This window comes from Pipistrellus kuhlii, unplaced genomic scaffold (assembly GCF_014108245.1).
Source record: "Pipistrellus kuhlii isolate mPipKuh1 unplaced genomic scaffold, mPipKuh1.p scaffold_m20_p_14, whole genome shotgun sequence".
Classification (NCBI taxonomy): domain Eukaryota; kingdom Metazoa; phylum Chordata; class Mammalia; order Chiroptera; family Vespertilionidae; genus Pipistrellus; species Pipistrellus kuhlii.
The window spans coordinates 595,739-623,527 of NW_023425449.1; the positions used below are offsets into that span (position 1 = coordinate 595,739).

Below are 27,789 nucleotides of genomic sequence, written 5' to 3' on the forward strand. Positions count from 1 at the left end.
CATTTTCCTCTAAACCAAGATCATGTAGATTTTCTTCTAGACGTTTTAGAATGTCAGGTTTGATTTGTAGGACTATGATCTATTTTTGTTTAAATATATTTTTATTGATTTCAGAGAGGAAGGGAGAGGGAGAGGGAGAGAGAAACATCAATGACCAGAGAGAATCACTGATCAGCTGCCTCCTGCACACCCCACACTGGGGATGTGCCTGCAACCAAGGTACATGCCCTTGACAGAATTGAACCTGGGACCTTTCAGTCCGCAGGCCGATGCTCCATCCACTGAGCCACACCGGTTTCGGCCTATTTTCATTTAATTTGTGTACATACGGTAGTTCGAGGCAAGTGTCAGGGTTGTTTTGTGTTTTTCATGTGTGTATCCAATCATTGAAACACCAGGTGTTGGTCCTTTCTTAATTGAATGGCTTTTGCACCTTTATCGTAAGTCAACAGGCCCGGTATGTATGGGTCTTTTTGTGGACGCTGTGTCTTGCTCTATTTATTTCTATTGTTATACCTTCATCACACCATATCATGTACCTGGGTTGCGGGCACATCCCCAGTAGGGGATGTGCAAGAGGGAGCTGATCGATGTTTCTCTCTCATTGATGTTTCTCTCTATCCCTCTCTCTTCCTCTCTGTGAAAAATCAATAAAATATATATATATTTTTTAAAAAAATAGTGTCCCTGAGGCTGCAAGGCTTGCACCCTCCTCCCAGGGCTCAGTCAGTCCACTGAACAGAAAGGTGGACGCCTGGAAGGATGTGACCCAGCCTGACCCAGGCCCAGGCACCCCGTGTCCCCGCGCTCACACCCATGAGCACCTACAGGACGCCCAGGGGCACACACCCAGGACTCTTCCCTTCCAGAATCTCCTCCCGCATCTCGGAATCCACGAAGGACCTGTCCCACCGAAAGGCACCTCAGACCTTCGCCCAGGGGGACAGGCCAGCACACGCCTCCACCATCCTCCTGTGCAGGCGCAACAGCAGCCACGTGGCCCTGGGGCCCCAGACGCACAAGGTGTTCTTGGAGAAAGCCTACAACGCAGGTGGTCCCCGGCCCTGGGACTCGGTTCCGGCACCTTCCATCATGGCCCTCCCCCCACGGGGTTCCGGGGATGGCCCGGGGAGTCCTCCCTCCAGGACACGGGGAATGTCGGGGGTGTGGACACACGGCAGAGAGCCCTGCATACGCTCCTTGGCCTCTTCGTGCCTCCTGAGCCCCCGATGCCCTCCCTCACACCTCGCCTCCTCCCCTCCCTCGCCTTTCCAGCCTTAGAGCCTCCGCTTAGTTAGGCCTGGCCTGCTCCCTGAAATGCCTCCCCCTCGTTCAAGAGATGACGTGCCCTAATCCTCCTAAACAAGGTTAAGTTGCCACCTCCTTTGGGAAGCCAGTCTGCTTGCCCCTCCATCTTCATCAGGGTGAACTGCCCCTGCCCGCTGTGTGCCCAACTACCCACCGAACCAGTGTCCACTGATGTTGGGCATGGCTCTCAGGGCTGGGCCGTCTCCTCTGGGAGCCCCACACACAGCCCTACAACCACCCAGAGTGCACATCGTTGAATATGACTGGATGGAGAGTGAAGGGATGGAGGCAAGAACAGATGAAGAGATGGATGGAGGATGGATGGATGGATGATGGATAGATGAGTGAATGAATGAATGAATGGGTGGATGGAGGATAGATGATGGATGGATGAATGATGGATGAATGATGGATGATGGGTGATAGATGATGGATGATGGATGGATGGGTGGATGGATAGATGGATGGAGGATAGATCGATGGATGGATGGATGGATGGATGGATGATGGATGGATGGGTCAACAGCTGGGTAGATGGATATATTTATTAATTGTTGAATTAGTAGATGAGTATCAGGATGGACAGACAAGTGGATGGATGGATGTCTTGATGAACAAACAAAGTATTAATGTATAGATGGGTCAGTGGATAGGTGGACAACAGATGGATACATAGATGGATAGACAGAAGGATGGCTGAGTCAGTGAATAGGAGGAAATATATGTGCACGTGCATTCCTGCTCCTTTGGTCCTGAACTCCAGGACTGGCTGGACAGTCAGGAAGCCCAGGAATGTGTTCAGTGCTAGGTCCTCACTCTCAGATCACTTCTCCCCATTTCCAGCCCACCCCACCCACTGGCACCCTGGGCTTCCCACAGCCCCTCACCCTCACCCTGCTTGCCCTTGTGCCACAGGCATCTGCTTCAAGATGCTCCGAGACCTGAACGGCTCCGACCCCATCCGCCTGAAGTACATCGTCAAGAAGATCAAGAGCATGGCATGCAAAGCCCCCAACCTGGTGCTGGAAACCATCTACGACTACTTTGTCGACAACCCTGAGGTGGGCCTTGCTCAGGCCTCTCCCGGAAGGCACAGGGAGCGAGGGGGGGCGGGGCTGGAGCCCAAGGCGGCTCATCTCTTGGCTTCTCCGTGCAGCAGCGACATGGTTTGGGGAAGACAATCTCCTGTGTCCAATGGGCTGGGGGAGGCCAACATGCGTTGACTAACCTGAGAACACTCTCACGATACAAATGTTATGATCCCCACAGATGAGGAAACTGGGGCTTAGGAAAGAGAACTGATTTGCCTAAAGTCACAGAGCCATTAAGTGGCCGAGATGGATGGGTAGATGATGAGTGAGTGGATGGGTGGGTGGGTGGATGGATTATGGGTGGGTGGATGATGGGTGGATGATGGGTAGTTTGGTGGGTGGGTGGGTGGGTGGGTAGGTGGATAATGGGTGGATGATGGGTGGTTTGGTGGGTGGGTGGGTAAGTGGATAATGGGTGGGTTGGTGGGTGGGTGGGTAGGTGGATAATGGGTGGGTTGGTGGGTGGATGATGGGTGGGTTGGTGGGTGGTTTGGTGGGTGGGTGGGTGGGTGGTTTGGTAGGTGGGTGGGTGGGTGGATGATGGGTGGGTTGGTGGGTGGGTGGGTGGATGATGGATGGATGATGGGTGGATGATGGGTGGGTAGATGAATGAATAGATGGATGATAGATGAATGAATGATGAATGGATGGATGGATGGATGGATGGATTGCTGGGTGGATGATTGCTGAGGAAGATGTGTGTGAGTTTTAATAAATGGGTAAATAAATTAAGAAATAAATAAACTGGCTTTAGAGATGAAATTCCATTAGCAGTTCCTGAGGATAGGGACACATCTTTATTCCTGTCTCTAGTTCAAGGCCTGCATACAGTAGGTGCTCACTAAGTGGATGTTGGACAAATGGCCAAGGGCATCCACCTGGGATCTTTCCCTTCAGGCCCCCTCCCGCTCCCTCCCCGCACCACGTTCTCTGGTGACACCCAGCCTGTCCCTGTGCCCCATCCGCTCTGCCCCACAGATCTCCAGCCGGCACAAGTTCCGGCTGCTCCACATTCTGGAGACCATCATCGCGGCCAGCGGCGCCCTGGAGGAGACCTGGGAGCGAGCCTTCACGAAGCTGGCCCTGGACAACATGACCAAGTCCACGGTGGGTCTCCCAGCCCTGCCGGCCAGGACGCCCCCACCGCCCGTCAGGGACCCCACCTGCTCCCCACGCCTTCCTTCCCTGTATCCCTCAATGGAGACGCGCCCACAGCAGCTTCATGAGGACACGTGCGGGGGGAGAGCAATGGTGAGCCTCGCCTTCCCTAAACCTGTTCCTACTGCCCGCGCCCTCCCCCGCCCGCAGGACCTGGAGGAGGCGTACCAGGACGCCGCCGGCAACGTGCTGGTGGCCATCTGCAGGCACTCGTGGCGGGCGGTGGCCCAGCACCTGGAGGCCGCGGTCCTGACGGGCATCTTCCCGCACCGCAGCCTTCTCTACGTGATGGGCGTCCTGACCTCCAAACGTACGTCTGCCCGCGGCCTGAGGCCGGCTCCCTGCCAGCGGGAGCTCCCAGGGAGGCAAGTGCCCACTCTCACCGGGCACCCACCCACTCACCCACCCACTCACTCACTCACTCATTCACTCACTCACTCACTTACTCATTCACTCACTCACTCACTCACTCATTCACTCACTCACTCACTTACTCACTCACCCCCTCACTCACTCACTCATTCACTCACTCACTCACTCACTCATTCACTCACTCACTCATTCACTCACTCACTCACTCATTCACTCACTCATTCACTCACTCACTCACTCACTCACTCATTCACTCACTCACTCACTCATTCACTCACTCACTCACTCACTCACTCACTCATTCACTCACTCACTCACTCACTCACTCATTCACTCACTCACTCACTCACTCATTCACTCACTCACTCACTCATTCACTCATTCACCCACTCACTCACTCACTCATTCACCCACTCACTCACTTACTCATTCACTCACTCACTCACCCACTCACTCACTCACTCATTCACTCACCCACTCACTCACTCACTCACTCATTCATTCACTCATTCACCCACTCACTCATTCACTCACTCACTCATTCACTCACTCACTCATTCACTCACTCACTCACTCATTCACTCAATTCACTCATTCACCCACTCACTCACTCACTCACTCAATCACTCACTCATTCGCTCACTCACTCATTCACTCACTCATTCATTCACTCACTCACTCACTCATTCACTCACTCATTCATTCACTCACTCATTCACTCACTCACACATTCATTCACTCACTCACTCACTCATTCACTCATTCACTCATTCATTCACACACTCACTCATTCACTCACTCATTCATTTACTCACTCACTCATTCACTCACTCACTCACTCACTCATTCACTCACTCATTCACCCATTCACTCATTCACTCACTCATTCATTCACTCACACCGTGAGCAGAACTCACGACTGCCCAGCTGGGGAGGTCCTGGGCTGCCCTGGCAGCCATCAAGGAATGCTTCCTGGAGGAGGTGGCCAGGTCTAAGCTGTGCCTTGAGGGGTGGGTAGGAGTTTGAGGAGAGAATTGGTCAGCGGCATCGTGAGGGGCTGGAGGCCGTGGGAGGACAGTGAGGCCTCAAGGTCATGCGTGGGGTCAAACACCAAGGCCTGGGAGAAGGCCGCTCCACAGCCTCTGCTCTGCACCCCTGCCCCGGGGTGGGCGGGCTGGGTGGGGGTCCCCCTGTGCCTGGGGTGACCTCTGACACCCCCAGGTCATTCCCAAAGCAGCCCCTCCCTCTGAGGCTGGCTTTCCTGTCTCACGATGCCACCCCCCATCAAGCCTTCTTCTCTCACCCCCGTTTCAAAGGGCCTTGCCAGAGCGGCCCCTTCCTTCGCCATGGGGGGCCTCACATGGCCTGGGGTCACAGAGCAGAGCCAGGGGGCCACAGCTCCCGCCCCGCTCTGCACCCCAAGCCCAAGCACAGCCCTCAGAGTTCCTCCTCCCCGGAGCCGAGGCAGGCTCCGTCACCCTGACTCAGCCCAGGGTCCGAGGGACGGAGGAGTCCGTCTGTGCGTCAGACCCAGCCCCCGGGACCCTCTCTCCCACAGAGCACCTCTTGGACCAGGAGGAGAAGGCGTGCTGGGAGGAGTGGCTGACCAAGGTGGGCAAGGCCTGGCAGGCCTCCTGAGGCCATGGGGGAGGGGCAGCAGATGGGGCGCCAGCATGGATGGCACCCTCTCAGCCCGCAGCAGGGGGCTGGGGCTTGACCACAGTCGTGGGCTGGTCCCTGGGGGACCTGGGATTTGAACCTTGGCCCCTAAGAGCCTGGCACAGGTGTCCAGCATATGTAAGTCCTTCCCACCCATCTTGGGGGCTGGGCCCATGCCGGAGGGGCTGGGAGCGGCAGGCAGGAAGCAGCTGGGTGGCCTGAAGACGCCAGAGCCCTGGTGCCCGCCCCCCAGAGGGCCAGTGTGGCTGGGCAGAGGAGCTCCGGGCGCTGGCTGGCCTGTTCAAGGCCAGATTCAACCAATCACAGCCCGGCTGTGCGACCTGGCTGACACACTGGCCTTGGTTTTCTCATCTGTCACACGGGGGTGCGAGCACCTGGTCAAATGCGCGCTGGGGGCGCCGGGCCTGCGAGGGGCACAGACAAAGGGTCTGGAGGAAACGAGGCCTGGGCGGCGGCGGCACAGCCACTCCAGAGGACTGAGACGGAAGCTCCCTCCGGAGCAGAGAGAACTACCTAACGGACCGAGTTACCTCCTGGGCCTCGTGTCCTGTCCCTTCCTCTCAAAGGACCGGGATCAGGCAGGGCCGCTCTCTGGGCAGGACGTACAGAGAGAGGAAGAGCGGAGGCGAACCCGGGACCCTCAGCCCACGGCCTGGCAGGCGCTCTATCCACTGAGCCACACCGGCCAGGGCCCGATGCCGCCCATTCTCAGAGGGGGAGGGGCAAGAGGACGAGGGGCCAGGGCGGCCCAGCTCGGGGAGGCCCCAGCCCGCCACCATCTGCTCACAGATGGCCTCCAAGTCGACCCAGTTCCTGAAGGTGGACGTGTGGTCCCGGGATCTGATGTGGATGCTCACCAGGCCAGACCGGACCATGCAGGAGCAGGCCCCCGAGAAGGTGGGCCCCGGCCCGTCTCCCAAGCGCAGCCCCACTGCCTGGCCGTGGGGTGCACCGCCGTGGGGGGACCCCAGCCCTGGAGGGAAACGGGAGGACTGCAGAGAGACAAGGGGCTGTGGGGGGGTGAGCAGCAGACTGCAGGCTGCACCCCGAAGTCCCACCCCCAGGTGGGTGGATGGTCCTCAGAGGGCGCCCGCCAGGTGGACGGGGATGACCAGGTGGACAGGGTGGATGGGGATGGACAGGTGGACGGGGATGGACGGGTGGACAGGTGGACGGGGATGGACAGGTGGACGGGGATGGACAGGTGGACGGGGATGTACAGGTGGACGGAGATGGACAGGTAGACGGGATGGACGGGTGGAAGGGGATGGACAGGTGTACGGGGATGGACAGGTGGATGGGCTGGACAGGTGGACAGGGGTGGACAGGAGGCTGAACCTCCCCCAGGCCTTCCTGTTCGTCTTCTACGGGCTGGTCCTCCAAGCTGAGGACGACAGCGCCATGGTCAGGACGCACCTGTGCACCCTCCTGGCCACGTCCCACCAGTGGCCAAAGCAGAGGGAGGTGAGCACCCAGCTCTCAGCCTGACCACAGGCTGACCCTGACCCTGGTCGCACTGACCCTGACCCTGGTCACACTAACCCTGACCCTGGTCACCCTAAACCCCGCCCCTTCACAAACCCCTGAGCCTGTCGCACTTGGGTCCTCCTCCATCGCTCACACCTGGCTCCTAGACCCTCGTTCTCACCTCTGGTCGTGTGGGCTCACAATTGAGGGGGGATTACCTGCCTCCAGGGAATCGCCTCTGCCTCCTGCCCCGCTCCAGAGCCTATAAGGGAACCTGTGGGGCCGGCTCAGAGATGCCAGTCCTTAGAGTGCGGGGTGGAGGGGGATGTCTGACTCAGACCAGGTCCCTCCCTTCCTGGGCTCACTTCCCACACCCCATGAGGGGCCAGCCTGGCCCTGGGACCCACGTGTGAGCCGTCCCCACCCCCAGGGCATCGCCCTCACGGTGGGGCTGACGGCCGTCCGCCACCTGGACCACGTGTGGGCCGCCCTGGAGCAGTTCGGCCGGAGCTCGACCGTCAAGTGCAGCCTCCACAGCTTCTCCCCGAAGGTACTGGCTCGGGGCCGCGGGGCCTGGGCAGGGCCCCCAGGGCGAGTGAGGGGCACAAACTCTGAACCGCGTGTCCTAGCCTCCGGTTCAAACCGACCTCCAAGCCCACTGCGGTGTGACCCGTGTGCCTCAGTTTCCCCTCTTGAATAATTCCCGCCTCGCTGGCCAGCTGCTGGGAGTGCTGGGTGACGGCCCCCGCATGGCTGCGGTGGGCACTGTGCGCTTAGTAGCGGCTCCTGGACCTGGGCCTGGCCTGAAACGAGAGACAAGGGCCAGAGGCACCCCCACCCCCACCCTGGTCCCCATCCGCACTGCACTGCAGATAACTCCCGGGCGAACCTTTCCTCCCCGTTGTCCTACCGAGGTAAACTGAGGCCGCCCCCACCCGTGGTCCCTCCCCCCCGCCCCCAGGCCCAGACTTCGGAGGACCTGCGCTGGAAGTGGGCCAGCAGCACCCTGCTCCTGGCCTACGGGCAGATGGCGGTCAAGACCAAGGCCCACATCCTGCCCTGGGTGGACAACATCTTGTCCCGGATGATCTTCTTCTTCCGCTACAGCACCTGGGTACGTCGGCGCCCGGTCGCCCCCTCCCCCTCCTCCCCCCTCTCCCCCCCATCCGGCTCCGCAGCGCCTGCGGCCACGCCTGACGCCTCTCCCTCTCCCGCCCTCCCCGCGCCCCCGGCTCCCCCCTGACCGCGCGCCAGGACGAGACCCTGAAGCAGAGCTTCCTCACCGCCATCCTCATGCTGGTGGGCGCCATCAGCCGCAGCGGGGCTGCCCACAACTACCAGTTCGCCCAGATCCCCGAGCTCTCAGACTGTCTGATGGTGAGCCCAGGGGGGTGCCCCCTCCCCGTCAGGGCAGCTGGGTTCGGTCCCAAGAGGCACCGCTGGGAGGCCTGCTCCAGCGCCTCTCCGCTCTCCCCCCTGGACACGTCCATGCCGCCTCTTCCATCCGTCCCTCCAGGGCCCCTGAGCTGGCCAGTGCGCCCCCTCCCACACACATAGGGGGTGCCGCTGAGGTCCAGCAGGCTGACCCGTCCATTCCGCGTACCCTGACCTGCACACAAATGGCCATTCCTAGAGGGTGGGCTCACAGAACACAGGTCGGGGGGAACACACACACGTGTGGACAAGGACGGGAGGGATGATGGCGGCATTTCCCATTGGCTGAGCATCTCTGTGACTCAGATACGGCTTCGTCACGCATAACACGTGTGCAGCAAAGTCCCGGCACCTGGGGATAAACATGCTCAGAGCAGCTGGGGGACCTGCCGAGGCCGGGCTGCCGCGTGTGGGAAGGCAGCACTAGGCAGGGCCCGTCTGACCGGAATCCATGTTCTCGTCCTCTAAGGACAGGTCAGCGTGCGGGGGGTGAGGAGCGGGCACACGCCTGGGTCACACGTGTGCCGGGCACCGAGGTCTCAGGAGATCAGACGTGGTGTGAGGACGGGGTCGGCCCAGGCGGGCGTGACAGCCTCTGCTGGGCCTTCGCAGGTCCTGATGGAGAAGGAGCCCAAGGACACTCTGTGCACGTCGACCCGCCAGCAGGCCATCCACATCATCTGCAGCCTCTGGTGCGCCCACCGCACGCGGGGAGGGCCGGCGAGGGCGAGGGTGGCCGTGGTGGCGGCTGGAGGGTGGGCATCCCACAGAGGCCAGAGCTTTGGGCCCTGGGCACAGAGTAAGATGACCCCTAGACACCCAAGGTCAGAGCTGTCACTCAGCACAAGATCCCAGACACGGCTGCATCTAGAGCAGGTTCCAGCCGCTGGAGGAGAAACTACACAGGGAAACCGAGTCTAGACTCCAGCCAACATCTCAGAGATGGAAGGGAGGCTTCGGGACCCCCGCACAGGGAGAGCTCTGACTGAGCCACCTGCCTGCAGGCAGGATGCAGGGAGACCCTGGCCAGCACAGTGGGTCTGACTGGGGAGCAGAGGTTGGAGGCTCTCTGACTGCAGTGGGCCCAGCGGGCCCAGCCCCGCACCTGGCACCTGGCAGGTGGAGGTGGCAGGTGGAGGTGGGCGGGCCGTCCCGGAGGGTAGACCAGGCTCAGATCCCAGCGGTGCACCAGGGCTGGGAGACACAGGCTGCCCTGTGACGGGGGGCGGTGCAGGGCTTGGCTGTCCTGCTCCCAGCCAGGCCAGTGAGGCCCTCGGAGCCCCTTGCGGACTCACCTGCACAGAGGCTGCCACGGCAGAGGGGGAGGCTGGGAGGCGGGCGTGGACACGTGTTTCTGGTGAAAGCCGGAAGGCCGGAGGGAGGGAATGCCTGGGGGGGGGGGATGGCAGGAGGTGCTGCTCCAGGGTTTGCTGGCTCCCAGCTATGCTGGCAGATGCCCCTTCCCAGCTCCAGCCCCGCGCCCCCTTACCACTGCCTGTCCTCCGCGCAGTAAGCTGAGGCCGCCCCTGAACCTGGAGAAGAAGTCGCGGCTCCTGACCGTCTGCCTCCGCAGCGTGCTGGCCCTGCCGCTGCTGGACGTCCTGGAGAAGCACACCTGCCTCTACCTGGACCCGCCTGACATCCAGGTGCACCCAGCAGCCCCTCTCCGGGCCTGGGCAGGGGTGCGGCTCTGCCTGCTCCGCCTCTCGGGGCCTGGGCCGGTGGGCTGTTCGGCCTTGGCAGGGCGCTCGTGCTAGGGGCCGGGCTGTGGAGCTCCCAAGGGCCCCGGGGGTGGCGGCCAGTGCCCAGGGCACTGCCCCTCCAGGCCCCGATGGAGGCGGGCTGCACCATTTCTGGGGCCTCTCCCTCCTGAGCATGCCGTCGAGCCGAGCGGTAAAGAGTGGGCGCCTGTGTGGGACCCGAGAATTGGAACCAGGTGCAGACTGCCAGGACCACACAGTGGAAGTTCGGGGCTCTTGTTTAGAGTCCATTAAGAAGGACAAGATGGCGTTGGCAGAGCAGTGAGGGGGCCCCACAGGGCCTTCCGAGGCCGGGCCTGTGCGCTGCACTCCCCCAAAGCCAGCCCCGCTCCAAACGAACCTGCCTCGGCCACTGAGAAGCCTGTGCCCTCAGGCAGGCCCAGACCGCCCTCCTGCCCAGCCACGCCATCGGCCAAATAGGGTGGCCGCCTGGCCCTGGCTCTGCAGGCAGCGGGCACCCCAGCACTGAGAGGCCAAGAGCACGCGGGCCGTCTCCAGCCTCCCTGGGCGGGCGCGGTGCCACCTGGCAGTGTGTCTTCCCGCAGAGCCTCTTCAACCAGACCTCGGAGGCGCTGGACCAGATGATGCAGACCTTCATCACCCAGAACCCCACTGCGGAGGAGCTGCACTTCCTGCTGTCGGTGAGGGGGGGCGGGCCAGGGCGGGCACAGGCAGGGCTGGGTCCGAGAGGAGGCCGGTGGACCAGGAGAGGCGGTGGAGGTTGAGGAGTGGGAGCCTGAGCCTGGCTCATAAACCTGCTCCTTGCCAGGGGGCGGGGTCTGAGCCGCGGTGGGCGGAGCCTGAGCCTGGCTGAGAACAGCTCCCTGCCAGGGGGCGGGGTCTGAGCCGCGGTGGGCGGGGTATGGAGTGGGGCGTGGCCTTGCTGTGGGTAGGAGGGGCTGCGGCAGGGCGGGGCCTGGCCCGGTCGGGTCCCAGGCTGCAGCACCCTCCCCTGCCCCCCACCCACAGCATCTGTACGTGTGGCTGGCGTCCGAGAAGGCGCACGAGCGGCAGCGGGCTGTGAACAGCTGCATGAGACTCCTCAGGTTCCTGAGCAACAACCTCTACCTGGACGTGAGTCCCAGCGCCCGGCCCCACGCCCCATGCCCACCGCCTCTGCGGTCCCAGCCAAACCGGCCCCCCCACAGCCTGCCAGACCCTCAGGGTTCACGGTCCCCTGTGCCCCAGCCACCAACCCGGGTGGACCCCTGGGTGCCCTGCGGTGGCCGGGAGTCCCCCTCTTACACAGGAAGAAGCAGGCTGGGCGGGGATAAGGAACCCAGGTGCCCTGAACCTGACCCAGGAGGCGGGCTCTGGTCCAAGCCCTGGAAGCCCCATCCTGAGTTCACCTGCACAGTTCTCTCCCTCCACCCCCACCCCCACTCCCGAGGGACACAGTGGGAGTCAGAAGGAGTGGGGGCCGCTAAGGGCTCCTAAGGGGTGCGGCCTGCCCCCGGCACCCCCATCCACCGCCCTCCATCCATCACGACCCCCATCGGTTCCTGGGTCCCCGCTGAACCCCCCTCTGTGGCCTGGTCCCTGGGTTGAATGGACGGCAGCCCTATTCATGGGACGAGGTGTGCTGTGTCTACCAGCCGAGGTCAGCTCTGACTCCTTAGGGAGCCCGGTGGGGAGATAGGACATTGGCTGCTGCGCCTGATGCCTGGAGGGCACCCCTTTCTCCGGAAGGCGGGGCGCTGGGCGTGGCCTTGGGGAGCTCAGAGACTCCTCCGGCTCCCCATGCCCAGGAGGACCCCTCCAGATGGGTTCAAAGGGCTTCAGTGTGCCCGAAATCAGCTTCCACAGCACAGACTGAGACTAGGGTGAGGCGAGCTCGCCTGGGGCACAGCTATGGGGGCGCGAAGCACTGCCCTCAGGATCCATACTGTTTAAAGGCGTTTTAACTGACTGCGTCCACACCCTGGGCCCGGGCTGTGAGACCCCGTCTGGGTTGGGGTGAGGGCCTTTGCTTACCATGTTAGACTTATTTCCGGGTGGCGTTCTCCTGGTCACTCTGATTTTTCCTAAATCACCCGGGAAGCATGATTTCTCTTGACTTCTGAGTGTTTGGGCCACCCCTCAGGGTTCACCCACGCGAGTCCCTGGCCAGGGTTCCAGGGTGGGTTTGCCATCGGCCCTGCCCTCTCCCCGCAGCCCAAAGAGGACTTCAAGCGGATCGGGCAGCTGATGGGCATGCTGGGCATTCTGTGCCAGGACCCGGACAAGGCCACCCAGCACTCCAGCCTGGAGGGCCTGTGCCACCTCTACCAGCTCCTGCTGCGCCAGAGAGGTGAGCTCCCGCCCACACTGGGCCCGCTGCCACCTCACCACGCAGGCCCCCCAGCCTGCCCCAGGCCTACCTCTAACTCCACAGGGGCCCCCAGAACCTCTGAGTCCCATCCCCAAACTGGGACCCAGACCTGACCCGGTTACCAACCACCCCGACTCCTGCCTGTCCCGACCTGGTCCCCAAGCCCACCCCTGCCCGGTGCCCACCCCTGTTACCCCTGCCCGGCGCCCACCTCTGCCCGGCGCTCACCCTGCCCACTCCCCGGCCACAGAGGCTTCGCGGGTGAAAGAGCCGGAGCCCAAGAAGCTGGTCCAGGCCGGCCAGGATGGGGCCCTGCTCTGGAGCAGTGGAGACCAGAATGCCGAGCCCCCTGCACCCCCTGAGGCGTCATTCTCGAGGGACCAGATCTTCCAGCTGGGCAGCCACCAAGTCACCAAGGTCAAGGCCCTTAGAATCGTGGGCAGGTCCGGGTGGGGGGCCGTGGCAATGCTCTCCTCCCACCCCCACCTCTGACGAGGTGCCAGCTCCGGCTGCTGGCGCAGCCTGGCAGGACCCAGGGGTCAGCACCTGGGCCAGGGCACGAGTATTAAAACCTAGGCCAGGATCGTCTGCGTCTCTCGTGGTTAACTGAGAGCTTTGGGGAGCCGGGCCGCTGGCCTGGGACTGGGGGGGAAGGGGGAGGGGGAGGGGGGAGGGGGAAGGAGCTGGGCACAGACGCTGGAGTCAGCAGCCAGCCCAGGCTTGAGTCCCAGCTGCTCACACCTTCGACCTTGGACAAGCCCCTGCTCTCTGAGCCTCAGTCTCCCTCTGTAAAATGGGCCGAGGGGTGCCCGATAAATGGTGCCCGCGGGCGGCTGGCAGGACAGGTGCTCTCTGAGGCGCCCGAAGACCTCCCTCCCGTGGCGTCTGAGTCCTGCAGGCGTGCGTGGCAGAAACAGGCCTGCCGTGCTCCTCTGCGCAGGCCCCTTCTTACCTCCCAGGCCGTCCTGTGTCCTCTCGCTCCCACCCGCCTCCCTCCCAGCCCTCCCCGGCCAGGGCTTGGAGGAGGCAGGGCGCCCCCATCGCTCTCACTGCAGGGCAGCTCTATCCCAGGACACTTGCATCTGGTTTGGTTGCACTCCCTCCTGAAGACGAGCGAGGCGGGGCCGGCGAGGCGGGGCCGGCCTGGCGGGGCCGGCGTGGACCGGTGTTGCGAGGAGCCTCCTGTTCTGAGTGCGCCGTCCCTGGTGTCTCTGGCACGTGGTCTCGGCTCACCCGTTCTTGGTGCAGAGCTCCTGGCTCGGGAAGACCCTGTGCTCAGTGTGCTTGCCCGTCTCCCCATTAGACCATGTGCACCCCAATCCCGACGCAGGGCTGGCAGGGCTGGCGGGGCTGGTGGGGGAGCCAGCCCCATACACAGCCACAGGGTTGAACCAAACGATGAAGAAGTGGGCAGGGCCTCGCTGTTCTCAGTCTGGTCCCGGCTGACCCAGAAGCCAGCTCTGCAGCGCAGCGAGCTGTCGGTGAGGCCGTGGGAATTCCGGGCAGAAGCCCTGAAGCCCGCGCCGGCCGGGCCAGAGCGGAAACACCTGGGCCGGCTCCCGTTTGATCCAGAAAGCCTGGGCCGAGGCAGAGGCAGAGCGGGGAGGGAGGGGCCCAGAGCATCCAGGCCCTCAGGCAACCTGCGTTACAAGGCCTGGGAGGGGCAGTCTGCCCGGCTCTGCATGCCCCCGAGCTTGGAGAACGGGCCTTGGTTCTAGTCCCAAATTCTGATTCCCCAGGTGGTCTGGATACACAACAGCTTCATCACTACCACCACCACCACACTCATCACCACCATCACCCCTATTACCCTATCACATCACCATCATCACCATCATCACCACCACCACCATCCCCACCACCACCCTGTGATCTCCACCATCCCCAATGCCCCCACCACTGACCCTCCATCACTGTCACCCCCTCACGTTCTCATGCTCGGGGTGTTCACCTTCCTGAGCCAGCAGGACTCGAGGATTCTGAGTATCTAACCACCATTCCAAGTTGAATTTCTTCCCGAACATTCTACAAGACTAGAACTTCAGCCAAAATTCGACATTTTAGAAAGCCATTTAATCTTCTAACAAATGTTCTAACCAGATTTGTAATCACCTAATATTCCTTTTTAAAAGTTAGTACAAACTACAAATATTTCACTGAAATGATTTTAACATTCTAACAACTTACCATTCTCACAAAGATGTCACTAACATTTTAGGATACTAAGATTCTAGTAAATGTTCTGGCATCCATACGGGCCCGGAGTGTGCGGTGCTCAGTGGCTGGAGGCCCAGAGCTTGGGAGAAGGGGTGCGAGCCGCGGAGGGACGGGGGCGGGGGGCAGGCGCCCCGCAGTGACGCTGCCTCACTCCTGCCGCCACAGGAGGTCATGAAGCATCTCACGCTGGCGGAGCTCACCGACCTCATCTGGACGGCCGTCGAAGGCCTGGGCTCCACCAGCCCCTTCCGCGTGCAGGCGGCCGCCAGCATGCTGCTCACTGCCGTCCAGGAGCACGGGGCCAAGCTGGAGACTGTGAGGGCCGGGGAGACCGGGGGGCAGGGGGGGCCAGCAGTCACACCCAATGGCCAAGGCGAGGCCCTGAGCTTGAGCCTGATGGGGAGACAGACCCCGCCGGACAGGCTCCGAGGAGGGAGGGAGGGAATGGCTCAGGCAGGTGTGCTGGGCGTGGTGGAGTGCGCAGGGGCAAACAGCAGACAGGCGCTGAGTGCATGGCAGGGGGGCTGGGAAAGAGGGGACACAGCCAGGACCCAGTGAGTGGCCGGGCAGATGAGCCAGGACAGCGCCGGTCATGCAAAGGCGGGAGTGTGCCTGGCCAGCAGCGCCCCAGAAATAGGGCGGCAAATGCCAGGTCCTGCAGACAGAGCCTCGGGGCGGGTGACCCTGGGTCTGGGCGGGAATGGATGGGAGAGACACCCAGCAGCGGAAGCGGGAGGGCATTGCAGGCACAGGAGCTGCCGGACCACAGCAGCACCATCAGGAGGTGACGAGGCGGGTGAGTCTGGCTCCTCTGAGGCCTGGGCCACCTTCAACGGAATCAGAGGCCTCAGTACCTGCGAGAGGAGTGGGACTCCTCCCTCTCCGAGAGACTCCCCCGCTGACCCGTGTCCAGGGCAGGGTCCGGCCTCCCCCCTCAGACCACCCTGGGCAGGCCTGTCTCCCCTCAGGCTCAAACTCAGGGCCACTCAGGAGAGTTCCATGTCACCAGGCCAGGGCCTCCCGCCCCTGAGGGCTCCCCGGGATGGGCCTGCCCCCCTCAGACTGGCCCCCTCCCCTATACTCCCTCCCACACAGGTTGCCAACCTGGGCCAGGCCATCCACCTGCAGCTCTGCTCTGTCCGCATCCCCCAAGCCAAGGACGATGCCCTGCAGGCCATCACCCTGCTGGCCCGGAACCACACCCCCGAGCTGGTGGCCACTTTCCTGGACTTCTCCATAACCCCAGACAGGTGCCCGCCCCTTCCCTCATGACCCCCTGCCCACTCCGGCCTCCCCAGCCACGGGCAGCCTCCACCCCCAGCTCTGCCTCTTGCCCACCCCCTCCCAGGCCAGGGAGAGTCCCCAGACCTGCTCCCGGATCGGCACCTCCTGGGCGGGCCCGGGAGGCCCTGCTCGCCTTTCATTCTACCCGCGCTCCACCTACCACGCCCGCCTGGCCTCGGCCACCCGTCACTGTGGAGGGAGGGTCCTGACAATCCCCAGACACACCAGAGCCTCCTCCTTCTGCTCCCCAGGGACCCCCTTCCTTCTACTTGCCCACCAGGGGCCACCACAGCCCTCCAGCCCGAGTCTGGAGGTGGCTGGGGTTCTCTTCCTCCTTCACAGCTCAGCTCTGACTCCCACCCCCCACGCTCCTGCCGTGTGGTTCCTGGTCACAGACACCCTCTCTCCCTCTCCTGCCTGGTCTGGCCCACACTGGCGGCTGTGGCCGCACCCTCATCCAGTCCCCGGGCTAGTGTTGGCGAGTCACCCATCGCTGGTGAAACTCACTCCTGACATGTCCTTCCAGGAGGGCGCCTGGGTCAGACCCGCCAGGTTCCTCAGGTGGGAAGTTGTCCGCGGGGAGGACGCTGGTCTGAACATAAAACTCTTGGTTGGGGCCTCCACTCCATGCCCCCCCCATCCAGCGGGCAGTGACCACACTAGGGACCCCCCAGAGTCCCCTGAGCTCTGTGCCCACCAAGCCCAGGTGGGACAGGGGCCTCCCAGGGCTCAGGGGTGGCCTTCCTGGGATCTGTGCTAAATCTGGGTGTGGGAGCTCACTCAGCCCCCCACTGTGGCCCTTCCACCCCTCACCCACCATTCCAGAGCCCTCCTGCCCTCCAGCCCCGCCCACTCAGGCCCCAGACTACCTCGCCCAGGAAACAGGGCGGTCAGAGTCTCACCTACATCTCCGGAGCCCCAACGCCCCCTGATTCCCCCAGATCTCACAGAACCTTGACCTTGGACCTGGCGGAAAGGTCATAGGACCATCAGGCCTGGCCTCCAGGCCAGCTTCCCGGTTCCAAGGAGAGCCCCGATCAGAGCACATCCTTCCTCTCCTGGCCTCTGCCTCCCCATCTGGAGAAGGGGCCTGAGGACCCTGCAGAGCTCTGCCAGCTGCACGGCCCGCGAGTGGCTCAGGTTGGGCCCAGGGGAGCTGGCCCCCAGCAAGCCCAGGCCCGGGAGGAGGAAGCCAGCCAGGCTTCCAGGCAGAAGTAGGCCAGTGAGGAGGGTGCTCCAAGAATGACAGCATCTGTGGAGGCCCAGAGGCAGGAGAGGAGGGAGACAGGCAGGGGCTGGAGGTCAGAGGGCAGGGGTCAGAGGGTGGTGGCTCTGAGTGCCAGCTGGACGTGCCCTGCCAAGACATGGAAGCTATGGAAGGTGACAGGGCTGGAGGAGAAACCCTGAAGGTGGGGAGACCCAGGAACAGGAGCCCGGGGGTCTCCCACGTCCCCCTGCCCCCGGGCACGCCTCTCCAGGCACCTGAGGCCTCAGTCATGGCGCACGGCTGGCTGAGGCCTCACAGTGCCTCTCTGCCCACAGCCACACCTTCCAGCTGTGGAGAGCCCTGGGGGCCGAGCAGCGTGGGAGCCGCCTGGTGCTGGCCACCCTGCTGGCCTGGCTGCAGGAGAGGCCCCTGCCCGGCGGGCCCAGCCACAGCGGCCTGCAGTCCCCGGACAAGGCCCACCTGCGCTTGCTGGCTGTGAGTCGCCCCCCTTAGGTCCCCCGCCCCACAGGCCATCACCCACTGCTACGGGCTGAGGCGACATCTGTGGCCATTCAGGGAGATACCAGCAGTGCCCTCAGTGTGCCAGGCCCAGGGACGGGCACCCAGCCCTGCCCGGCCAGGCCCGCCTGGAGAAGGGGTCGGCATGGGGTCAGCAGGTGGCCCTCCCTGCATCCCAGCACGCCCGTGCCCCTGCCCTGCCCTTGCTCTCGCTGCTCAGGGCCCCTGAGAACATTCTGGACCGAATGCCACCCCACCCCCAAGTGCAGGAGGCAGCAGGGAGTGGCAGAGCCAGGCCCTGTGAGCAGGGAGGGCGGGGTGGCCACGGGAGTGGTGGACGGTCAGCGGGCAGGCCCGGCCCGGGCTCCAGTGAGCGCCCGCTGCCGCTCGACAGGCCACCAACACGCTCCACAGCCTGCAGCTGGCGCAGGAGTTCCAGAAGACGGTGCGGGAGGCCTTCCCGCAGCTGCTGCTGGCGCTGCTCACGCAGGTGCACTACGTCCTGGAGCTGCAGCTGCCCTGGGAGCCGCCGCCGTGTCGGGCTCGGGCCACCCCCGTGTCCAGCCCCCTGAGGTGAGGCCCCTGAGGTGAGGCCCCTGAGGTGAGGCCCCTGAGGTGAGGGCCCTGAGGTGAGGGCCCCTGAGGTGAGGCCCCTGAGGTGAGGGCCCCTGAGGTGCGGGCCGCCTGAGATAAGGCACCCTAGGTGGATTGTCTCCTGCAGGTGAGGGGGGTCCCCTCACCCGGGAGCCCCCTGAGGTGCGTGCACTGCGTTCGGGCCCCTGATGTGAGTGCCCTGAGGTAGGGCCCCCTGAGTTGAGGGCCCTGAGGTGAGGGCATGAGGTGAGTCCTCCATGAGGGTGAGGCCCTGAGGTGAGGGGCCCCTGAGGTGAGGCCACCTGAGTGAGGGCCCTGAGGTGAGGGCCCCTGAGGTGAGGCCCCTGAGGTGAGGCCCCTGAGGTGAGGGCCCCTGAGATAAGGCACCCCTAAGGTGAGGGGCTCCTGAAGTGAGGGGCCCCTAACACGGGAGCCCCCTGAGGTGAGGGCCCTGAGGTAGGGCCCCCTGAGGTGAGGCCCCCTGAGGGGCCCCTGAGGTGAGGCCCCTGAGGTGAGGGCCCCTGAGGTGAGGGGCCCCTGAGGTGAGGGCCCTGAGGTGAGGGCCCCTGAGGTGAGGCCCCCTGAGGTGAGGCCCCCTGAGGTGAGGCCCCTGAGGTGAGGCCCCTGAGGTGAGGGCCCTGAGGTGAGGGCCCTGAGGTGAGGGCCCTGAGGTGAGGGCCCTGAGGCGAGGGGCTGGACCTGCCCGGAGACGCTGGCTCTGCCCCTAGGCCAGGCGCTCTGTGGTCAGCTCACAGGGGCACTCACCCACCCGCTCACAGTCCCGGGGCTGCTCCCACGGAAACCTGGGGAGCTCCTCCTGCCTGGCCCCGCCCCGGGGGCTCCCTGGCCCTGGGCATCGCCCAAGTCTGCCTCCATGCCCCCTCCGGGCGGCCTGGGCCCTCCTATGGCCTCACGCTCCTCGCGCCCCTCCGTCTGCAAAGCCAGCTTCTGAGTGAGGCCGCCCCGGGGCTGGGTCAGGCTTCGGCATCAACCCTCCGGACCGCCTGTGGCCGCGCAGGTGTCCCCTGACTTGTCACCCAAGGGTGCTCCCCAGCAGGCGCCCCGCTGGCGCGCGGACGGCAGGGCCGGATTTCCAGGTCTCCCCGAGTGAGGTCCTGGGGGGGTTCTCTGAGATATAGCATGTCCTCAGGGGGTCAGAGGCTCCCCCTGAGCCCCGCCCAGTGCCCGGCTTCGCAGCCGCAGGCGCCTCCTGGGGCCTTCGCCCGGCAGACACCGGGACGGCGGTGGGAGGGGAGGAGGCCGGTGCGGCTGGCCGGCTCCCCGGCACATGCGGGGCCCGGAGCACCCATCAGCGGTCTGTACACCGCGGCCGCTCCCATCTGCCTGCGCGCCAGGCGCTCCCGCCGTCCGTCACTTTAATGGCCTCCCTCCCGGCGGCACCGGAAAGGCCACTGCTGGCGCTCAGCTTCTGCTTCTAAATCCAGTGCCTCCAGCTCCTTTTTTAGTCAGATGGCCGCGCGGAACGCATGAATCTTCCCTAATAAGCTAATAAACATCCTCCTCCCGGAGCGCGGGGAGGGGGCGGAGGGGGAGCTGGGCACAGCCCGGGCCTCGCTGCCCCCTCCCCTGGGCCAGGCTTCCGCTCGCTCAGCAGAGCCTCGCAGGAGCCCCCAAAAGCCCACATCAGCCACACCGTCCCCGGGAGCCCTGCTGGCCGCGGGACAAAGGTCCAGAAACCAGAAGCTTCCAAGAGGGAGTTCACACCAGGGGCCCAAAACGCGCGGCCAGGGCCCCTTCTGCGGACGCTGCCCCCCCGCCCCCGCCCCCCCAGCTGAGACCAGTGGCCTGGGACCCACCACGAGGTAGTGGCGTTGCTCCGACAAGTCGCAGAGGGGCTGGTATTGGGGTTGGTGCCACCGGGGACCCCGGCAGCAGCATTTAGGCCTCTAGCACTCGGTTTTGCCGATCTGCTCAGAATGTGCCTGGCAGGAGTGGCAGGCTGGTCCCGGGCACACTCCCATGCCCAGGTGGTGGGACAGGCACAGGTGACCTGGGGGGGACGGGCACAGAACGGGCGCCCTGCCTCTCGGGGGCTTGCTTCTCGGGGCCCTGCACCGCCCCCCCCCCCCGCCCCCTCCTGCGGGCCCATGGCCACGGCCTCACAGGGCACGCTCGGAGCCGGGGGCTGGTTCGATGCCACTTCTGCCACCGCTGCCCAGGCCGTGTGACCAGGATGCGGTCACCATCTGGCCTACTTGCTCCTTTAAGGGGCTGTGGCCGTACAGGTCCCTGAGCCCGTGACGGTCGCTGGCTGGCACTCGGTCACCGAGCCTCACGCTGCCTTCTCTCTGCCACACGCGGGCACGTGTCCAGGGAACCTGGCTTCCCGTGGGCAGAGGAGGTCGGGAGCTGCTGATGGATCTTTCGGGGGCTTCTCTGATGCCCCCCAGCCCCGGGCTCTCCTCCCTCCCTCCTGTGCCCTCTGGACTCTTAGCCACTCATTTATTTATTTTTAAATGTTTTTTACTGATTTCAGAGAAGGAGAGAGGGAGATAGAAGCATCAATGAGAATCACGGATCGGCTGCCTCCTGCACGCCCCACCCTGGGGATCGAGCCCGCAACCCGGGCCTGGGCCCCGACCGGGAATTGAACCCTGACCTCCTGGCTCATAGGTGCACGCTCAACCACTGAGCCAGCCGGCGGCCTCCTAGCCCTACATTTAAAGGGCACCGTCCCTCGAGGCTCAGCTGAAACCCCTCCAACCTGTGACAAAGAAAACGGACCATTTCTGTTAACAAGGGCGAGATAAGCCGGGAGGCCAGCACCCTCCCAGGGACTGGGCTGGCCCATGACACCCCTGCCCCCTCCCCCCACCCCAGCATGTCGCTGGGGGCACTGAAGAGCTTGCTGTTCACCACGGGGCACTACCAGGACTTCGCCCGCCTGGAGCTGCAGGACGCCTGGGACCTCTTCACCACCCTGGACACCTTCCCGCAGGGCGTGGGCCTCCTGGCCAGGTGGGAGCAGGGCCTGTGAGACAGCCCGTGGCTCACGCAGGTGCACACCAGCACTCGGGCGTGGAAGACGCACACCCTCTGTGCCCTGTGAACCCAGAGGTGCAGGCATCTCCCCAGACCCCACCCAGCCCAAGGCGCTCAGGGGACAGAGCCATGCCTGCACCTCCTCTCCCCAATGCCCATCCCAGAGGGGTTGGTGGTGGCGGGAAGGTGGGCAGGGGGCATTCCAAGACCCAGGCCCGCCCCGCCCCCAGGGCCATGGTGCAGAGCCCCTGCAGGCAGATCAAGGCCGTGGCCGGCCAGCTGCTGCCCAGCCTGCAGAGCCAGGAGGAGCGGGCCAGGAAGGTGGCCATCATCATCCTCAATGAGGTGGGTGGGCGGGCAGGGCCCTCCGTGGGGCCTGAACTCCGCCTCCGGCTGCCTCGGCGCCCGTTAGGACCCACACTGGGGGGCAGGCCCACCCAGACAGACCCCCTCACACCCTCCTCCCACTCTGGGGTCCTGGCTGGGTGCCCCCTCGCAGGGCTGCGGTCGCTGCGTGTAGGCCAGGCACCCTGGGGGTGGTAGTAGGAGCAGACAGGCGGGGGGGGGGGGGGGGGGGGGTTGTGAGCTGGGGCCAGTGCAGAGTGGGGCTTGTCATTTCTATAAGGACATCGGGAGAGGAACCCCAGATCCGAGCCTCGTGCCGCCCCCCCCCCCGCCCCACCCCGCCCCACCCCGAGGGCAGGAACGCCGGTCACCCTCCAGGGGCTCTGGCCCCGGGTCCCAGGAGCCAGGCGGTGCGGGATGTTGGCCCGGCCTTGCTCCTGAGGCCTCAGGCAAAGCCCTTTTCCCTGCTGAGCCTCAGTTTCTCCAGCCGCACACTGAAAGGTCGAACCCGCCTGGGGGCCCGTTTCAAATACTTGTTAACCCGGATACCCAGAGGGCGCTGGCCAACTGCCACCCCAAAAACCCCCACCGGCCCCTGGTCCTAGAGCCCACCCCTGGAGGGGCAAGGGGGCCAGGCCCCAGCTGCCTGCCCTTGGGCGCCCCCAGTTCCTCTACAGCCCCGCCCTGCTGGAGGTGCTCCCCGAACGGGACGCCCTGATGATGCTGGCCCAGGGCATCCGGGACCCCAGCCCCGCCGTCCGGGTGCTGAGCCTGCAGGGCCTGGGGAACATCCTCTTTCACCCTGAGAAGGTAAGGGCAGAGGCGGGGGGAGTACTGGGGCACCAGGGGTAGGCGAGGCCCCGGGGGCTGGGATCCCAGCTCCATCCTTTCCGCGGGCCATGTTAGGGCCATGGCTTCCCCCTGGGCCTCCGCTCCCTCGTCTGTAGGTCGGGCTGGGGTGGCTTCTTGGCAGGGGGTGGGAGCCTGAGGACCCCCCTCTTTTCTCCTCCACCCCCGGGGGGATGCAGGGCGGTGCAGGCGCCCAGATGGGTCGGGGCTGGGGTCCGGGGGAGGGACATGGCAAGGAGAACCGGAGTTTGTTCCGGGTCGGGCCGGCCGGGCAGGGGAGGGGACACAGGCGGTGGGTGGGGGCACAGGCAGTCAGCGGGTACCCCCACCCCGCCCCGCAGGGCAGCCTGCTGCGCGGCCAGCTGCCGCTCTTCCTCAAGGGCTTCTTCCGGAACAGCGGGCCGGTGGTGGTGCAGGTCATGGGCACCGTGGCCGACGCGCTGCACCGCCTGGGGGCGCACGGCGCGGGCGCGCACAGCCTCCCGCTCGCCCTCAACGCCCGCTCCTTCTTCGAGGACGTGAGTGAGCGCGCGGGACACCCACGCACGCCCCTTCGGCCCCATCCCCGAGGGCAGGCGCCGGAGCTCCGGGGGCCGCCAGGGGGCGCCGCGCCCCTCTTCCCCGCTGCGCCTCCAGCGCTGCGCCCCTTCCGGAGGCCGCCCGGGCCCCGCGGGTTAGCAGGTCGCCCGCCCGCGGGCACGCGTGGCCCCTGGGCTGCAGGACGTGGCCGGGCTGGCCCGCGCGGGCCGCTCCGGGAGGAGCGGAGCCCCGCGCCACATGGGGAGGGGAGCCCAGGGTGGGCGTTGGGGGGCCCCGGGCGGGTCTGGCCGTGACGCCGCGCCGCTGGCCCGCAGGAGCGGGACGCGGTCCGGGCGGCGGCCATGGCGCTGTTCGGGGACCTGGTGGCGGCGATGGCGGGCAGGGAGCCCAGCAGCCTGCGCACCCAGGTGCACCAGGGCCTCGTGCCGCTGCTCCTGCACCTGCGGGACCCCTGCCCCGCCGTCGCCTCGGTCAGTGCCTGTGGGGGGCCTTTCCCTGCGGGGCTGGGGACCCAGGGGGCGGGGGCTGCGGAGCGGTGGGTCCGCCGCGGCAGCAGGGTGGCTCCTGCCTTGGTTTCCCCAGGGACCCGGCTGGGCGCGGCTGGGGGAGGGGGTGCGGCTGGGGGAGGGGGTGCGGCTGGGAGGAGGCGGCACCCGGGCCGGCGGGGACGGAGCCGGGAGCCCAGGAGGAACGGCGCCCCCTGCGGCTCCCTCTGGCCCCGCCTCAGCCCGGCCCTCTGGCCAGACCCCGCGGCGGCTGAGCGCTCCCCTGTCCCCGCAGCGGGCCCGGTTCGCCTTCTACCGCTGCGCGGCGCTGCTGCGCTGGCCGCAGCCGCACACGCTCTTCTGCGCGCTGGCCAGGGAGCGCCGCCTCAGCGCGCGCCACTTCCTCTGGTCCCGCCTGGTGAGGGGGCGGGGCCGGAGCGGGAATGCGGGCACCGCGCGGGGCCGGGGCGGCGCGGGGCCGGGGCGGCGCGGGGCCGGGGCGGCGCGGGGTTGAGGGACCGGGTGGGGATTGGGGGGCCGGGGGCGGGGCCGGGGGCGGAGCGGGGTTGAGGGACGGGGTGGGGATTGGGGGGCGGGGGCGGGCGCGGGGCCGGGGCGGCGCGGGGTTGAGGGACGGGGTGGGGATTGGGGGGCCGGGGGCGGGGCCGGGGGCGGAGCGGGGTTCAGGGACCGGGTGGGGATTGGGGATCGGGGGCGGGCGCGGGGCCGGGGGCGGAGCGGGGTTCAGGGACCGGGTGGGGATTGGGGGGCCGGGGGCGGGGCCGGGGGCGGGGCAACGGTAGGGAGGCGGGGCAGAGAGCTGGGCCCCGCGAGTGACAGTCTCTGTCCCGGCCAGATGACGCAGAGCCAGGAGGAGTTCAGCATCCACCTGTCGCAGGCCCTCAGCTACCTGCACAGCTGCAGCCACCGCATGCGGACCTGGGCAGCGCTCTTCCTAGGTGCCCGGCGCCCGCGCTTGGGGACCCGCAGGCCTGCCCCGCCTGAGCACCCCGGCCCTCCCTCCCACCCAGCACTGGCCACACCACTGCCCCTGGACCACCTGAGCACCCTGGCCCTCCCACCCAGCACTGGCCACACACCTGCCCCTAGATGCCAGGGCCCACTAGCAGGAAAGGGGGTGGGGCCTTGGAAGGGCAGGAGTGGGTCTGAGCCCCCACCCCGTGGAAGGCAGGGAGCCTGCCCACCTGGGAGCCCTTCCCCAGCCAGCAAGCCTCCTCTGCCCGCACAGGTTACACCATCTGCTACCACTCCCGGGCCGTGTCCCAGCTGGTGAGCAACGCGGACCTGAAGCTGCTGCTGTGCAGTAAGCAGCCCCCTGCCGGCACCTGGGACGGGGCCTTGCCCACTGGGATGGGTCCCCCCTGGGACGGGGCCTCGCCCACTCCGCCCGAGGCTCTGGCTCCGGTGGGCGACCACGGCCCAAGTGGGTGGGGTCGGGGACGGAAGCCCCGCAGGCCTGGAAGGCGGAGGAGGTGGGGCCTGGGCTCATCCTGCCACCCACACCCGCACCCCACCGGGGAGCGGGCCCCTCCCCTGCACAGGGCGGGCTACCTCTGACCGGGCCCTCCTCTCCCGAGCTTTCGAAAATCTCCAAAGGGAGCGGGAGCCCGGCATCCTGGGATTCGCCATCAGCCAGTGCCACTTCCTCCGAGACTTAGCCAGAGGGCAGTGACCTCCGCCACCTCCCTCCCTCCCGCCGCCGCCCCCAGCCCAGCACAGAGTGGTAGCAGACATTTTTTCATTTGAAAGAAAGATCTAGATTCCACAAAGACGTGTCACGCCTGTCAGCTCCCTGCCCACCCTCCCTGGCCCCAGGGGACCCAAGCCAGCCCGGGAGATGCTGACAGGGCCAGGGGCCAGGGCCAGGGGCCGGGGACAGGCCAGGCCGGGGTGTGGGCAGGCAGGCCAGGTCGTCCAGAGACAAGCTCAAAGGACAGCTCCTCCCACCACCCCACACCCCGGCCGAGGGGCCCTGGGCTCGGCCGCACAGTCTGCAGAGGGGCTCCAGCTTGGACCTCGTGGTCACCCAGTGGAGTGGGGATGTCCCCCTCTGCCCTCACCCCCATCCTGAGATGAGGATGCCAGGCAGACTGTCCCCAGAGGCGGATCTGCCTGGTGGGGCCTGGCCCCCCACTCAGAGGCTGAGTCCAGGGGGGGTCCCCTCCTGGCAGGGCCCTGACTCCCTGGAGACCCACCTGACCGCCCTCCACACCTTCCACCGGGAGCACCTCCCCCCGCAGCCGCCTGGGCCCCCCATCCCATCCTCAGAGGCCCAGCCTGCCTGATCCCTGTCCCCCGCTCTCCTCAGCTCCTTCTGTGGTGGGGTGCCCCCACCATGTCCTAGACCAGTGGTTGGCACACCGCGGCTCGCGAGCCACATGCGGCTCTTTGGCCCCTTGCATGTGGCTCTTCCACAAAAGACCACGGCCTGGGCGAGTCTATGTTGAAGAAGTGGCGTTAGAAGACGTTTAAGTTTAAAAAAATGTGGCTCTCCAAAGACATTTCAATCGTTGTCTTGTTGATATTTGGCTCTGCTGACTAATGAGTTTGCCAACCACTGGGCTAGACAAACCCCTTGCCTGCCACCCCCACCCCCACTGACAGGAGGCCCTGGGCAGGGGTGTGGCCACACGGGGCTGGCCCAGGGGAGGCCCCAGCTTGGATGGTGGGTTACATACGGTGGCTTCCTCCCAGGACGAGTCTGTAACTGTCCATCTGTGCTCCATCCCTCCTCTTCTCCCCTCACAGGAGCCTGGTCAGGAACATTCTGGGCCTGGGGCTCAGGTGGGGTGGAGGGGCCGGGGATGAGGGTAGTAAGTTACAGGTGCCTGGTCCCTGGGGCATCCAACCAGAACTAATACCCTATTGTACACCAACTGTCACTGAAAAATAAAAATGACCTTCAAGGGAAAAGCACAGCAGCCTTCCTGGATCCATGCTTTTATGGTGACCTCAGACGGGTGTCCTCAGACGGGGTGTCCTCAGACACATTTGGGGACCAGAGGGAACCCTTCCACCATCTCACCGTCCGTCAGTCTCCGCGTGGAGCCCCAGGAGGGCCGGGCGGCGGCTCTGACAGTTCACTGCCCGCCTTGCCCCCGCCCTCTCCAGCCCTGGTGTGGCTGCGGGGCACTCCTGCGGGGCCGAGGGGCTGGGGCGGAGGGTCCAGCCTGGCGGGTGTGGTCTGGGCGGGGGTGCCATTGTCACTGTCCCCCCAGAAAGCCAGGGTCCCTGGCAGGAGCTGGTGGGCCTGCCCCGGATGGGGTCCCAGGAGCCACTGGTGCATGGAGAAGCCCCTCGGGGAAACTGAGTCTGGCAGTGGGGAGGAGCCCGGTTCCTGCCTAGCTGAGTGGCCGGGCTCTGCCCAGCCGGGCACGGGCAGCTGGCCCAGGCCGCACACCAAGGCTGGAGAGGCCAGGCCCAAGACCCTGTGGGCCCGCCACCCAGGGCCCCGTCAGGTGCAGCCCCAGGGCCCCCCTTCGAGGACAAGCAGAATGGGCCCATGTGGGGGGCACCTGCCCCCTGGGGGGCTGTCTCTCCCGGGGCCTCGCCACGTGCCTGCCTCCCAGGGGAAGAAGCGGGGACCTGGGCGCTGAGCATGGGTGCTGGGAGCAGGTGGGGCGGAGGGCGGCCCCGAGGGGATGCAGGGAGTGGAGGCAGGTGGGGCTCCCACGCCAGAGAGCAGGTCCTAGGGCGGGGAGAGGTCAGCCAAGACCTCTGGGGGTGCCCGAGGTGAATGGCAGTCCCCGGGGAGCAGGTCCCTGGGGCAGACCACCCCAGCCCCCACCCAGCTCTCCCCTCATCCCCCCGCCGTGTCCGCGACCTCCAGGCCCCTCATCCCCAGCCAGGGAGGCCTGGCCCCAGCCTGCAAGACCCACAGGCAGGAGTGCTGAGCAGCCCCTTGGCCAGGCCCAGCACGCTCAGACCTGCTCCCCCACGGGGCCCGTCACCCCCTGCCCTGGGGCCCCTCCGCCACCCCCTGGTCCTCTAAGGCTAATGGTGGGCAGGGCAGTCACCCACCCACTGGACACCAGGCCTGGCCTCACCTTCTGAACTCCAGCCCCCAAAACATCGCCATGGCAACCAAGAGGCCCTGGCAGAAAGCTAGGGAGCGCAGGGACCCAGCATGGCCACCAGAGGGAGC

At 65.5% G+C, this 27,789-nt stretch overlaps 1 protein-coding gene across 1 annotated transcript; it reads left to right on the forward strand.

Annotated features, from left to right (window-relative positions):
- The first annotated feature begins 767 nt into the window (after positions 1 to 767).
- Positions 768 to 26,059, forward strand: LOC118718631 (maestro heat-like repeat family member 5). The gene is made up of 29 exons (XM_036437488.2): positions 768 to 1,051; positions 2,224 to 2,369; positions 3,378 to 3,506; positions 3,708 to 3,867; positions 5,488 to 5,540; positions 6,399 to 6,506; positions 6,957 to 7,073; positions 7,507 to 7,626; positions 8,038 to 8,190; positions 8,331 to 8,453; positions 9,123 to 9,202; positions 10,021 to 10,156; positions 10,816 to 10,911; positions 11,240 to 11,344; positions 12,425 to 12,560; positions 12,832 to 12,998; positions 14,964 to 15,113; positions 15,894 to 16,048; positions 17,625 to 17,784; positions 18,203 to 18,381; positions 21,244 to 21,381; positions 21,636 to 21,750; positions 22,417 to 22,560; positions 22,941 to 23,117; positions 23,454 to 23,609; positions 23,920 to 24,042; positions 24,481 to 24,583; positions 24,874 to 24,948; positions 25,223 to 26,059. The coding sequence occupies exons 1-29, from the start codon at positions 817 to 819 to the stop codon at positions 25,315 to 25,317; spliced, it is 3,834 nt and encodes a 1,277-aa protein (XP_036293381.2). The 5' UTR covers positions 768 to 816; the 3' UTR covers positions 25,318 to 26,059.
- The last annotated feature ends 1,730 nt before the right edge of the window (positions 26,060 to 27,789 follow it).